Here is a 12,418-nt window from a genome sequence, read left to right as displayed (position 1 = left end):
CTGAGAGGTTAATAAGAGCAAAACGGTAAGATTTTAAATGAAGCTTTGTACTGTATGAGATGGTTGACAAAGCTGATCAAGGGTTACAACTTGAAAATTCTAAATTGTCCTTTTAATTCTGTGCATTTTGAATTGCCTCAACTAATTCTTAACCAAGAAAAGCTGAAAAATCTCCCTTGAGTACCTTGTATTTGAGGCAGTTAAATCAAATGACTGCTAGTGCTAAAAACTAGGAAAAAGATACAAATCTAAATCTGAAACCCTTAGAGGTGGAGAGTAATGCTCTTTATGACTTGCTAACATCACTAACCAGGGTCTTCATAGAGACAAATTACCAACCAAACCAGAGTAAACTATGCAATTAATCTGGAGTGTATCGTGCTCTGCTTCCAAAGTCTTTGAGAGTTTAAAGAATTGAAAAACCAAAGCAAAACATGGCATGAGGACATAGTTTGCTGTAATCAGTATCATGATAAAGCAAGGAATTTTTCAAAAAATGGCAAAAGCCAATAGCTGTGTATATCTATTGCTGAGCTATGAGCCCCTGTGTTAGATTTAAGCTAGGTACCACCCCATCACATTCTCCTCTCTTGTGTTCTCGAATGCTGAAGTCACATGGCAAACATCTGGTGATCAAAGCAAAATCACGAACTGGATAATTTCTGTTTGGATGTTACTTTTTGGCTCCACTTATCCCTGCAGCTGGAGAATTTCCTTCCAGCAGCTCTATGTTGTTTTGTGAGCAACGCTGGAAAAATGCCACAAATTTATGAAAAACTTTGAAGGGGCTTAGTGTTAACAACTTCTGCTTTCCAATCAGTAACAGCTTGAATCAATAGCACTGCTGCTAAATGTAAACAGGCATAATGGGAATTTTACAAAGCAGGACTATTTGTGTGGAACATCAAAACCAGCACAAAGTCCTTTCCATAAGAGTGCAAATCACATTTAGAGTAAGACTAGAGAGAAAAGCAAGATTACTTTGTGATGATTTGCTGCAAAGTTCACTACACTCTTTGCTTGATAATGAATTTCACTCATATTGTCATGTACTTCAGGCTTCATCAACAGACTGCTCAACTGCCAAAAAACATGATTTTAGCACATCAGAACAAAGGTGGAAAAAACCCAAAAAAGAGCACACATTATTATTTGATTTTCTGCAAGTAATAATTCATAAGAATATTATTTTTCAAAAAAAACTGCCTAATCACAAATTCCAAAAAAAGAAAAGGAAGGGAGAAAATATGGAGGATGTTGCTGGAAGGATGAATGGGGATTCAGGTATATGAAATATTGCTTTATCATGTGGTAAGATTTTGCTTCTATCAGAAATAATAAATAGGAAGAGATTGTAAAATGCATTTTCACTGCAAAGCGAGCAAAGCAGTTTCTGGTATGTTGCACTTGCAACAATCTGATTTTTTTTCTTTTTTTGGCTTGCCATTATTTACAGTACCTTATCTACATTAGGAATAAATACAAGACAAGCAGCATCTTTTTTTGCCTCTCAAGTCATACTTCCTGGCTGCTCCATGTGTGCTTTCTAACAACGGCACACACTGACAGTGACTAGTGAGTGGGTCTAAGCAGCCTTCTCCTGGCTTCTGGACATGTATAAAAGTATGGCACAATTGTAAATAATTAAAGGATTTACTGGACATGTCAGGCTCCAGAGGCTGCAGCACATAACAGGGAATATAGCCAGGCTTGGTGCCTCAAGTTTCCATGTGATACAACAATGACAGGAGTACACAGATCTTGCTCCATCACTTCTCTGCTTACATTTAGTCTCTGGCTGCTTCTGCTCTCACAGCTGCTCTTCTCAAGCCCATGGATATGCTTTTGAGTTAGCAGGAGTCACTGGATAAGGAGGCAGAGTAGTTGCTTTTGTCAGAGCTTTTGTAAAGAACCTGCTGGGGATTCTTCAAGAAATCAGTTCTCTGAATTGAAACATTTCACCAGAGTTTATCCATTTTAGCAAAACTTTCAGAAAGAAAAATATCCCAAGTCAAGATCTGTGACAAAGCAAAGAAAGAGACCCGTGGCCAACATCCCAGCATAGAGGTACTAGCCTGGAATGTCAAAGACAAAGTGCTCAAAGGAACCTGAGGTAGCATTTTTAAAGCTGTAAATACAACACTGTTCTTGTTAGAACACCTACATTTTCCAGATTGGTATTAATACAGAAGTTGGGTGCATGAGACTGCTGGCTGTTGACTCAGGTTCTGTCCTGTACTACACTGAGCAATCCATCAGTAGCCACGTTTCCTGAGATGACCAGTGTTGGATGAGTGCCCAGCAGATTCCTCAGCCTCAGGGAAGATGTAAATAGGAGCTTATGGTGAGCACTGAGGAGCAATGACTGGAAAGCTGCCTAAGGACTGTGAAAGTGCTCTCCCAACATCCATTTGATAATGAAGTTACTCCAATGACTTTGGTGAAATTATCCTTACTTTACACAGGACTCAGAGGAAAATGAAGCTGCCTCAAACTGTAAAAACCTACCTTGTACATCTTATCATGCAAATTAAATTAAAACCCCCAAAGGAAATAGTCCAAAGAACTTTCTCTGCGTGTGGCTGTAAGTCATTTAAGTAATTCAGTGAGACAGGATAATGGCCATCACTTTTCACTTGGCCAGTTCATATTGTGGCACTGGGAGGCAGAGAGTCTGTCAAGTTTTTGTCTGCAGTGTCTGATTTTTCACCACACTGCTCCTGCCCTCCCTCCATTGTGTCAGGAGTGCATTAGGTGTTGGAAGGGCAACAAGAGGCTCAACCAGTGGGTGAGGAGGCTGGAGAAGGGGAATTGAATTGTAGGCAGCCTGCAGAGTCTGTCAGAAAGGCTGTGCTGGCTCCCTTTGGGGCTGATATGTATCTGTGTTCCTGTGCCACATTACATGGAAAGGATTAGAAATAGGATTTCTATATTTCAGCTGACATGACAGGAGTGATAATTTCATGCAACTATGTTGCAAGCTAAATTCAAATATTCCACCTTTTAAAGGGATTGTATATATTTTCATCTGTGCTCTTAGGCTCAGAACCTTTTTCTGGAATGACTGATACAATAAAATGCACTTCAAAGAGGCTAATACATAGATAATGTCCTGTCTCTCTAAAGTGTACCTTACTCATGACCTAATGACTTCAATGACTACATGAAATGGCAATAAGTGTTAAAATAACCTCTAAAAATCTGTGTATTACAGTTTGTAAAAGTTTGGGAGATCTTTTGAAAATCAAAAATCTAATGTTTTTGTTTAGTTTTTGGGGGTGCTTTTCTTTTTAAACCAAGGCCAAGAAAATAAAGAAACAAAGTAACATAAAAATATCTCAACTCTAAGTAGAAAGTATCAAGGTCACTGACTATAAATATAAATAATGCTGCTGCATAAATCTTAAACAGCTTACTGCAACTACTAATATAACTTTACAGTATTTACAAGATTAATCTTTTTAAAGTAAATTACAGGATCATAATATCAAACAAGATTATGCTATGTCCTATATATCATTTTACTATGCACATAGCAGTAACATGACAGCAAATATGCACTTCAGAGATATCAAGTAGCTACTGCATGAAGAGAGTGACACTGCGTGCCAAATACTAAGCACAGCAACAAGTCTTGGGGCCATCTGAGCTCCTCATATAAAATATTTTGTTAAACCCTTGATAGCCTCATTGTGTGTCTAATGGGAAATGAATAATTTTTCATGCCTCCACAGAAATATGCATTGATTATTCCAAGTATAATATACAGGTGTGAGATTTTCTAACCGTTGGCTGTTGAAGCAGAAGAAATACCAGGAATACTACAATGCAGACAGTATCCTTGTTCTTGGGATAGAATAAAGGACCTTTTCCTAGGTTATATGTACTTCTAGAGCTCTTGCAATGGCACTTTCTGTGTTGAAATTATGCAGCTCATAATCTGCATGAGGTAAATTTCAGCATAGGTGTGTTGGCTCAGGTGAGCCCTGTGCCTTACTCTAGCTAATGATCTTTTTCACTATAAGCTTTGTCCAGGATGAAAAGCAAATCTCCCAGCAAAGGCAAGCAATATCACCACAGGAATCCAGTCAGTAATTATACCAATAGACACCCTTCTGGAGCACTGAATAGGAATTTTTTTTTTTTAATAGAAAGTTTTCTTGCTAGAAGTTGTACGTGTAAAGAGAACCAAACTCCCTTTTCCTTCCCAAAAGCCTAAAACCACTTGCACAACAGAACAAAAACACTGAAGAGAAGCCCAGTCTGGGCCTGTGATTCCAGACCTGAGTGTACATCAGGATGCTGTTCTCAGAAGCTCCACCTCATTATCTTGCACTGTGAGTAACTTCTGCTTTCCCTGACCCACCCATAGATGGTGTTTGCAGTAAAAGAACATCACACAGGTTTCTGTGCCCTGCAAAAAAAGCCCTTGGTTCTCCAGAGGACATTCCTGTCCCTTTCTCTTTTGCAGATCCCCAAGCAAAAGCTGTTGCCTTGACAACTCTGGGGTGTTCTCTAGCTCCATGGATGCTGGCAGGAGGAAGGCAAATTTCCTTCCACAAAATACAGAACTGCTAAGGAATAAACAATTAAAAGTGTTCTGATTCCTTCAGTAGTGCCAAAAACAGAAAGAAAATGAAGAAACTTGCTACAGACACATGATTTTATAAGCCAGAAGCAGCAGGATTCAAGCACTGAGAATTCACAAACACAAGTAGGGAACAGAGAAATTACAGTTGCTTGAGATTTCAACAGAGCTGGGAATGGCTGTGGCTGAGGTCAGGCTAAGGCTCTTCTCTTTGATCACCCTTTTGTAACTGGAAGTCCTCTGGCTTTCCATGGCACTGCCCTTGCTTTAACATTATACTCCACAAAGAAGGTGATAAAAAAAAATGGAAACAAAAGAAAAACTCTAAAAGAAATTTAAAAAGTTTTGCAGTCTTCACTGATTCTGCATATAACCTTTCATAATATTAAGTAGGACTAACTTTCCTTTATTTCCTTTATTTCTTTTTTTTTTTCTCTCTAAGTCTGCTTCAAATAAATGTAATTTTTAAGCAAAAAAGAAGACACAAGAAAACTGATGGTGAGGAAAGAGATCACATTAGCTGCACTCCACTAGAAAGGACAGCAGACAGAGGTGCAGTTTGTATGCAACACAAAGGAAACATGGTGCCTTGAAGCTCTGTTTTTCTGTGTCCTGTAACTGAGCTGAGGGCTACTCAGCCATGGAATACTCAGCTGTGTGACCATTCTGTCACATCTCACTGCATCCATGAGGAACATGACATCTATTGAAAGCCTCAACTCATATGTAGGAGGACAGATATGCTGTTGTAATATTTAAATTCCACCTTACCTTAAGCACATATAAGCACAAAAGCTTTTGGCTTTTCTCATTTATCAAACCCTCCCCTCCTTCAAGGGTTAGCCAAAGTACAAGCTGTGTGTACTGTCAGCAGACATCTCATGATAACAGGTTGTGTGCATCCTTTACCAGAAAGAAATTATTTGGTAAAGTATCCATTAGTAATTAGAGCTGGATTTTCAGAGCCAATAAAAGATAAAAGTACAGGAGAAGCTACTCTCAACTTCATGATGCCAATAAAATCTGTAATAAAAAACAATGCACTCTGTATTCCAAAAGGCTGCAGCCTATCAATAGACACATCTGACAAATGCACCTAACACCACTGAAGCTCTAGCATGCATTATTGTGTTTTATTCAAGGAAAGCATAGACAAAAGTTACTGAAGCAGTTAAATTTAACTGGCAGTTAAATTTCTGCTGGCAGTTAAATTTAACATACCACCAGATATGACCATGTTCTTGATACACCAACCACCTAGTCAAACTAACAGCACTTCTATTTTAAGCTAAATGAAAGGGGATTAGGGTAAGAAAACTCCCTTTATTGACCACTGACATTGTTTATTACATAAAAGGTAATTGCTTGGAGAAGATTCCATCTCTTTTTTCCTGCAGAAAATGTCGTGGTTTGCTGTTAACCCTTCTCCCATTACAGTGCAGCCACATTTGTGCCACTCCTCACAGAAGCATAGAGAGCCTTCTGCATGATTGAGGGCAAGAACTTTGTAATGCACTACCTTTATCTGTCATATTTTGGTCTACAGCAGTAAATTTTGTATGCCTCTACTGACTACTCCCTGGAAATATGGTAAAGATGTGGCCTTTTATACAAAGATAAGGTACACAGAAATGATATCCAGAGAAAATATGGTAATAGAAAAGAACAGGCTCAAACAACAATGAACAGCTCACAGTCAAATCCAAAAGCATTAGAAGATTTCAGGCTGTGTTGGTAGAGTACAAATCCATCTTGGATCAAATTATTCACCCATTTACTGTGGTCTCTCGCTTGGCCTGGCAATTAGTTCAACTGTGGAATGCTACTTATGAGTACATTCACAATCCCTCCATATTCTCTACAGCACAAATGGACTTTGGGAAGGAAGAACTGCATACAGGCTACCCACTGTAAACAAAACAGCCATTACTTCCCCAGAGGTGCTAAAGTGGGCCTGGAAATAAAAACCAAATACAAAAATTTCTATTTTCCTGCTTGGTATTCTGGGCAATATGAGAGAATTTACTTAACCTCTTCATGCCTCTTTTGTCATCTCTAAAGGATCCAGATTACTGCCTGCATAGGACTCAGTATGGTTTTTTGGCTCTGACAGGGCTGTGAATTTTTCTGACCTATATAACATACACGTGGAGTTTGGTAATTCTGTGCATTCCTGTAAGACAGTGCTCTCATTAGGCCATGGACAAAGCTCATCTTTCAAACAAAAAGTTTTGTTAGCAAAATTCATTCAGCAAAACAACATCAACAAAAAAGGAAAACCCAAATCTGATCTTTAACGCATTCTTGAGGGACTCACCTGCAAAGACAGAAGGTAGAAATTAATGTCAGTGGATGGGCTTATCTGCAGAAAGAGATTTTTCCATTCTGTTTAAGAAACAAAGTAAAGGAAAAAGCTATTTTTAGAATTAAAATTTGAAATGCCTGTAGGAAAAATTATGAAAAGCAAAAGTATGTTTTGCCCTCTTTTTTCATACCACTTCTGATTCATCATTGCATGACACAATTTTTACAACTTACAGTAAAATATTGAAATTGGTTTAATCCCTTAGGGATGTAAGCTACTTTGTACATGCGTAAATAAACTGCTTTATGCTTAGCAGTAAGTCTCACTCTCTTCCCCAAAACTGTTTAAAGTAATTTTGGATATAATTAGCAACCCCTGAGAACACAATTAGTCTATGACTGGCAATTCTGCAGTAACGATTCCCCTCCTGTCAAATGGGTTTTAAACTGAAAGGTCATTTTGGATAATAATTTCTATGCTTTTACCTCTCTTTCCCCTCAAAGTTAAAACTTGAGTTAACTCATGGTGCCTTAAAGGAAATGAAAATGGTTTTTTGGAGTGTTTTTGAAAGGTATTATAACCTTGAACAACATGAAAAGCTTTCAGAGGCAAAACTGCAATTTTTTTTTCTCAGAGTAAGTCCTTGGCTTTACTCCTAAATTCCTCAGAAAGCTGCTACTCATAGCATCAAACAAAAGGGTGATTTTTAACAAGTTTTGTGCTTGAGTCTGTAGAATTTGTTCACCTAGAGCACAATGCTGCATTTTCCTTTACATTTGTCTGCTTTCACTCAGTGTAAGCAGGCCCTTAGTTACCTTTCAGTCACTAGTGCCAATGATAATAACAATACATTTTTATTTTTCGACCACTCAAATCTAAAGGCAAGTTAGCCCTGCACATGTATGCATGCACACACAAATGTAAGTAATACATGAACATTGCCAAAGGACAACAAGTCCTTTTGGAATAGTAATGAATAGAGAAATCATCTTGTGCCCTGCATGAGATAGGTGCATTTCAAAATTTTCCTGTATAGCTTCCATGAAAATTGGCCCCTAAGCAAGGGTGTGAGTCATTGATGAATACAGCTCTGAGGCTTCACGCTGTGCAGCAAGAGCTGTAAAAGGCATTAGAGGAACAGAGGGGAGGAGGAGGAGAGAGAGAGGGGGTTAGGAGGTTATTAAATAAAACCTGGTAATGGTTTTACATGAACGTTTTCTGAGCAGTGTTTGGAGAAGGCACACCCCGCCCCGCCGGGCAGCGCCTTGGAGGGGCTGCTCTGCCCCTCCACAAATCCCTCCTGCCTTTCCACAGGCACTGCTCTCAGCTGCCCTCCCAGTGCTTGTTGAAACTCGGGACATACAAGTAAAATAAATTACCCTATGGCACATTGTCTTATAGTAACTTTTCAAATGAATATTGCAGCAAAAGGGTGGGGGTTTTGTCCTCTGCACCCATCTCCAGCACAAAATCCACTGTACCAGAAAACATTGCAGCCTTTGCCAGCACAACTATGCAAAAAGTGTAGAGCAGGATAGAGAACAAATTTAAGCTTCCTCAGACTTCAAAAGTATTTGATTTTTGCTCATATTTGTCGGGTTTTTTAGCCCCCGAGACCAATGTATTAAATTGCTGTTAATTTATATCTTTCAGTGGTTAGTGATAGAGTAAACATAATTGATAACACATCAGACCTGAATTATGAGCAATTCTCCTTTTTATGCAATTGTGCTTCTGCTACCCAAGCCAGGAGGTCCAGGTTTCAATAAAGACATTTAGCTTTTAGTCAATACTTCAGTCATTATTATGCCAGATCTTCCATCTTTCAGACTTCCTGCATGTCCTGATCTCACACTCACTTGTGTGGTCCCCTCAATCTCTTTTCCTGTTTTTGTTTCTTCCATTGTGCCAGCAGCCTTAGTGTACCCATCTGAAAGAGAAAATACAGTGTAGGCCATTACATCCCATTATCAACCACCCTGCCACTTGCAGGTTCACATGCAAAATTGATTATCAACAATGATTAACTGACACCAACTGGCTACATTGGGTTAGTTACAAACAATCCAATAATCCCTTAAATGAGGGCTTATTTTCAGAGGATGTCTTAGATGTACAGTCAGGAAAAAATATTTTCCCATATTTTATACAGCAAAAGTGTCATGCATTAGAAAGAGATCCATAATTGAAATTTTTATTTTCACACAGATAATTGTTTAAGGAGATTTGGCATAAAAAAACCAAAAAATGACGTTTTTAACAGGTACAAGAGGAGATTCAAGTCTTTTGAATAAATGGGCACAGTGGTCAACTAAAGTGAAAATTCAACCCAAAAGGAATGTTAACAGAAAAATAGTTTGCCATGTTACAAGTACTCCTGTTCCTCTAACACTTTTAAAAATAAGAGATACAATTTTAAAAATAAAACAAAAAACCCTTCTGTATGTGTATATATATATGTGTATATATATGAGAACAGGAATTTTATATTCCCTTTTAACTGAAGAGTCAATAACTAACTGGTGCTATTTTAATAAGAGACACCAACAAAACCCCACTAAATCTACAGGCATGCAGCACCATCTGGTGGATTAGCACATCTGGCAAACAGTTCTGCATTTACTGAACACATTTCCACAGGCAGTAGAATAGAAAAAGCATATGAACAAAAGCATATCCTGGAAATTTGTTTAGTCAGAATTAGGCAAGAGAAAGTGAGAAGGGTGGAATTTCCATGAAAATTGTGAAGTAATAGTCTTTACTCATATAAAACTTTGTATTTTTCAGACAGTATGTATAAATCTGGACTCAAAAATATGTGAACAGCACTCTTATTATGACAAAAATTCAGAAGTTTGGTATGTAATTTAACTAACTGCATCAACATTTATTTTATTTGATTTCTTTCATGCATGCATTAAGGCACATGCTTATAAATCACCATTTTTTTCACAGGAAGTCTTGCTTAGTGAACAGGACTGATTGCTCACCTCTGAACAGTTTCCAATAATTTGCTTTCTTCTTCTCAGGCACTACATGGTCTCATGTTCTTTCACACACAAGCTCAGCTTGGATAATACAAGATTATCAGGTGCCCATCACTGCAAAGCCACTGAATTACAGGTGTCAGTCTAAAACCCCTGCAAGGCAAATTGCATTTTTTCTTCATATGTAGTGAGTAAAAGGAGCTTCTCTTTTTGGGTAGGAAAGGAAGGAGCCCCTAATATGTGCACAAGGATGTACATATTGTAGTCTCTGCTGTCTCTCTAGTAGCTTGTAGTGTCATTGGAATTCCACCTTTCCATTGGGCCAGGTCACCTCACTGCACTCTGCAGTAGGTGGCTCTTGGCACATGACCCTCGAGGGGGACAAAGGGCTCAGTCCTTCACATGCCACACTCACCTGGCACTGTCCTGACTCACTGAGGCTCAGCTGAGGCTCCCTGCTTGTCCTCACACCCCTGCATCACCTCTGCACTGATCCCTTTGTGCTAATCCCCATTTCTGACACAGTGCTGCGAGCTGCTGGTCCTAAGATTTAGTTTTGAAAAGACACACATGTCCAGCTTCTAGAAGTCTCCTCCATGTATGCTGGAATCAGGAATATATGTATAAGTCTGAATTTTCTGCCTGTAGAAGTTTCCCTTCTTAATAGCTGTATATCTCAGCTATCTTTTTGCATCACCTGCATCTTTGCCTTGCCCACATTGGTGATGAAGGTTCAATCATCTCACGTCCCTCTGGAAGACACTAACTGTACTCAGCAGATCATTCTCACAATCAGACACATCACCACTGAGCTGCAGACTGGGAAAGTGTACAGCAAGATCAAAACACAGGACACTGGCCATCACACCTTCATACATCCCAGAGGGCAAGCAGGAAGGTGGCAGGAGGCTGCTTGCTGCCATTTACTGTCTCAAGACACAGTTTTCCTTGATTCTTCAAAAATATTATTCAGAACCCACAGCCAGCTGTGCCAGGTAAGACAAGAGGCAAAAAAGATCTTCCTCATGACATCTATATATTTTTCACAGGTAACTTGAGGCACTGAACCCTGTACCATTCCTTCATTTTTAAGAAACTGTTGCCCCCATACATTGTTGTTCCTTGGAGATCATCAGTGAAATGACCAGCAATAATCTACACAACACTTCAAATCATGCTTTTGGTGTGTCCTCATCAGGCCTGACTTATATTGCCCTTCAGTAAACTTTTCTTCTCTAAAAAATCCCATAATACATTTATAGATATGTAGCAAGACCAATGTCTTCTGTGGTCTGTGTTGGTAGTCTGCCATGGGCCCATGTTTGTAAGAATTTTCACTGCAAACTCCTTGCTTTTCCAAACCACCTCCCAAATATTTGTCAGTGCTTAATGCTGTTTGGCTCAGGCTCCTTTCAATCATGCTTTGATTAATTCCTTTAATGTTTTTTCAGATGCTTTAGCCAGACAATTGTCACCATGGGAGGGTTTCTGCATCAAGGCTACCCTTCCTTTCTTTAGGGACTTTTAACAAGAGCATATAGTGACAGGAGAAGTAGGAATGGATCCAAACTAAAAAGAGAGTAGGTTTAGATATGGTATTAGGAGGAAGTTCTTTTCTGTGAGGGTGATGAGACAGTGGCACATGTTATCCAGAGCAGTTGGGGATGCTCCATCCCTAGAAGAGCTCAGGGCCAGGCTGGACGAGGCTCTGGGCACCCTGGGCTGGAGGAAGGTGTCCCTGCCCATGGCAAGGGTTGGAAACAGCTGATCTTTAATGTCCCTTCCAACCCAAACCTTTCCATGACCCGATGATTGCTGCCACAAGTGTTGTGTCTGTCTTGGTCTGCAAATAGTGGAACTCGGTGGCATAGGGTAATTGGCAACCCAGAAGTACAGATGGTGGACACTTCAAAAGGTGACAGGCAAGTCCAGAAGGACGTTGCATTAGTGTTTATGGTCACCGGAACCCTGTGCATTTCAGGAAACTCACCCATTAGTTGTGGAGATAATGCCAAAGACCTGTCAGAAACAGGGCGTGTTGTGTCCCCTCACAGACATTGTCAGCCGGTGTCCCCTCTCAAACACACACCTGCCAGCCCGTGTCCCCTCTCACACACACCTGTCAGTCGGTGTCCCTTCACAGACACACACCTGCCAGCCCGTGTCCCCAGCGCAGGTGGTGTCGGTGTCAGCCTCAGCGCTATCTGGTGTCACCAGCGCCAGACCAGCGGCCGCTCTGCCGGCCGCAGCCCCGGCGCAGTGGGCTCTGGCGGAGGGGCCGGCGGGCTCTGAGGGGCTCTGGGGGGCTCTGGGAGGCTCTGGGGGGCTCGAGGGTCTCTGAGGGTCTCTGAGGGTCTCTGAGGGGCTCTGGGGGGCTCGAGGGTCTCTGAGGGGCTCTGGGGGGCTCGAGGGGCTCTGAGAGGCTCTGAGGGTCTCTGAGGGGCTGCCCGCTGCCCCGGGACTGACACCCCGCTCCGCAGCACGGCCACGAGCGGCCCAGCCCGTGCCCGGCCCGCTGCCAGCCGCGCCCATCCACCC

At 40.6% G+C, this 12,418-nt stretch overlaps 1 protein-coding gene across 1 annotated transcript; it reads right to left on the bottom strand.

Annotated features, from left to right (window-relative positions):
- Positions 1-1,450: 1,450 nt before the first annotated feature.
- Positions 1,451-12,412, bottom strand: LOC306806484 (uncharacterized protein; the record flags this gene model as incomplete). Its single annotated transcript, XM_079315294.1, has 4 exons — positions 1,451-1,863; positions 6,906-6,973; positions 8,753-8,823; positions 12,032-12,412. 3 exons carry the CDS (start codon positions 12,410-12,412, stop codon positions 6,934-6,936), a joined length of 492 nt encoding a protein of 163 aa, XP_079171420.1. The 3' UTR covers positions 1,451-1,863; positions 6,906-6,933.
- Positions 12,413-12,418: the final 6 nt, after the last annotated feature.

This window comes from Erithacus rubecula (genome assembly GCF_903797595.1).
Source record: "Erithacus rubecula genome assembly, chromosome: 11".
Classification (NCBI taxonomy): Eukaryota; Metazoa; Chordata; class Aves; order Passeriformes; family Muscicapidae; genus Erithacus; species Erithacus rubecula.
Note: the sequence above shows the minus strand (reverse complement) of the source record. Positions and strands in the feature narration are given on the sequence as shown.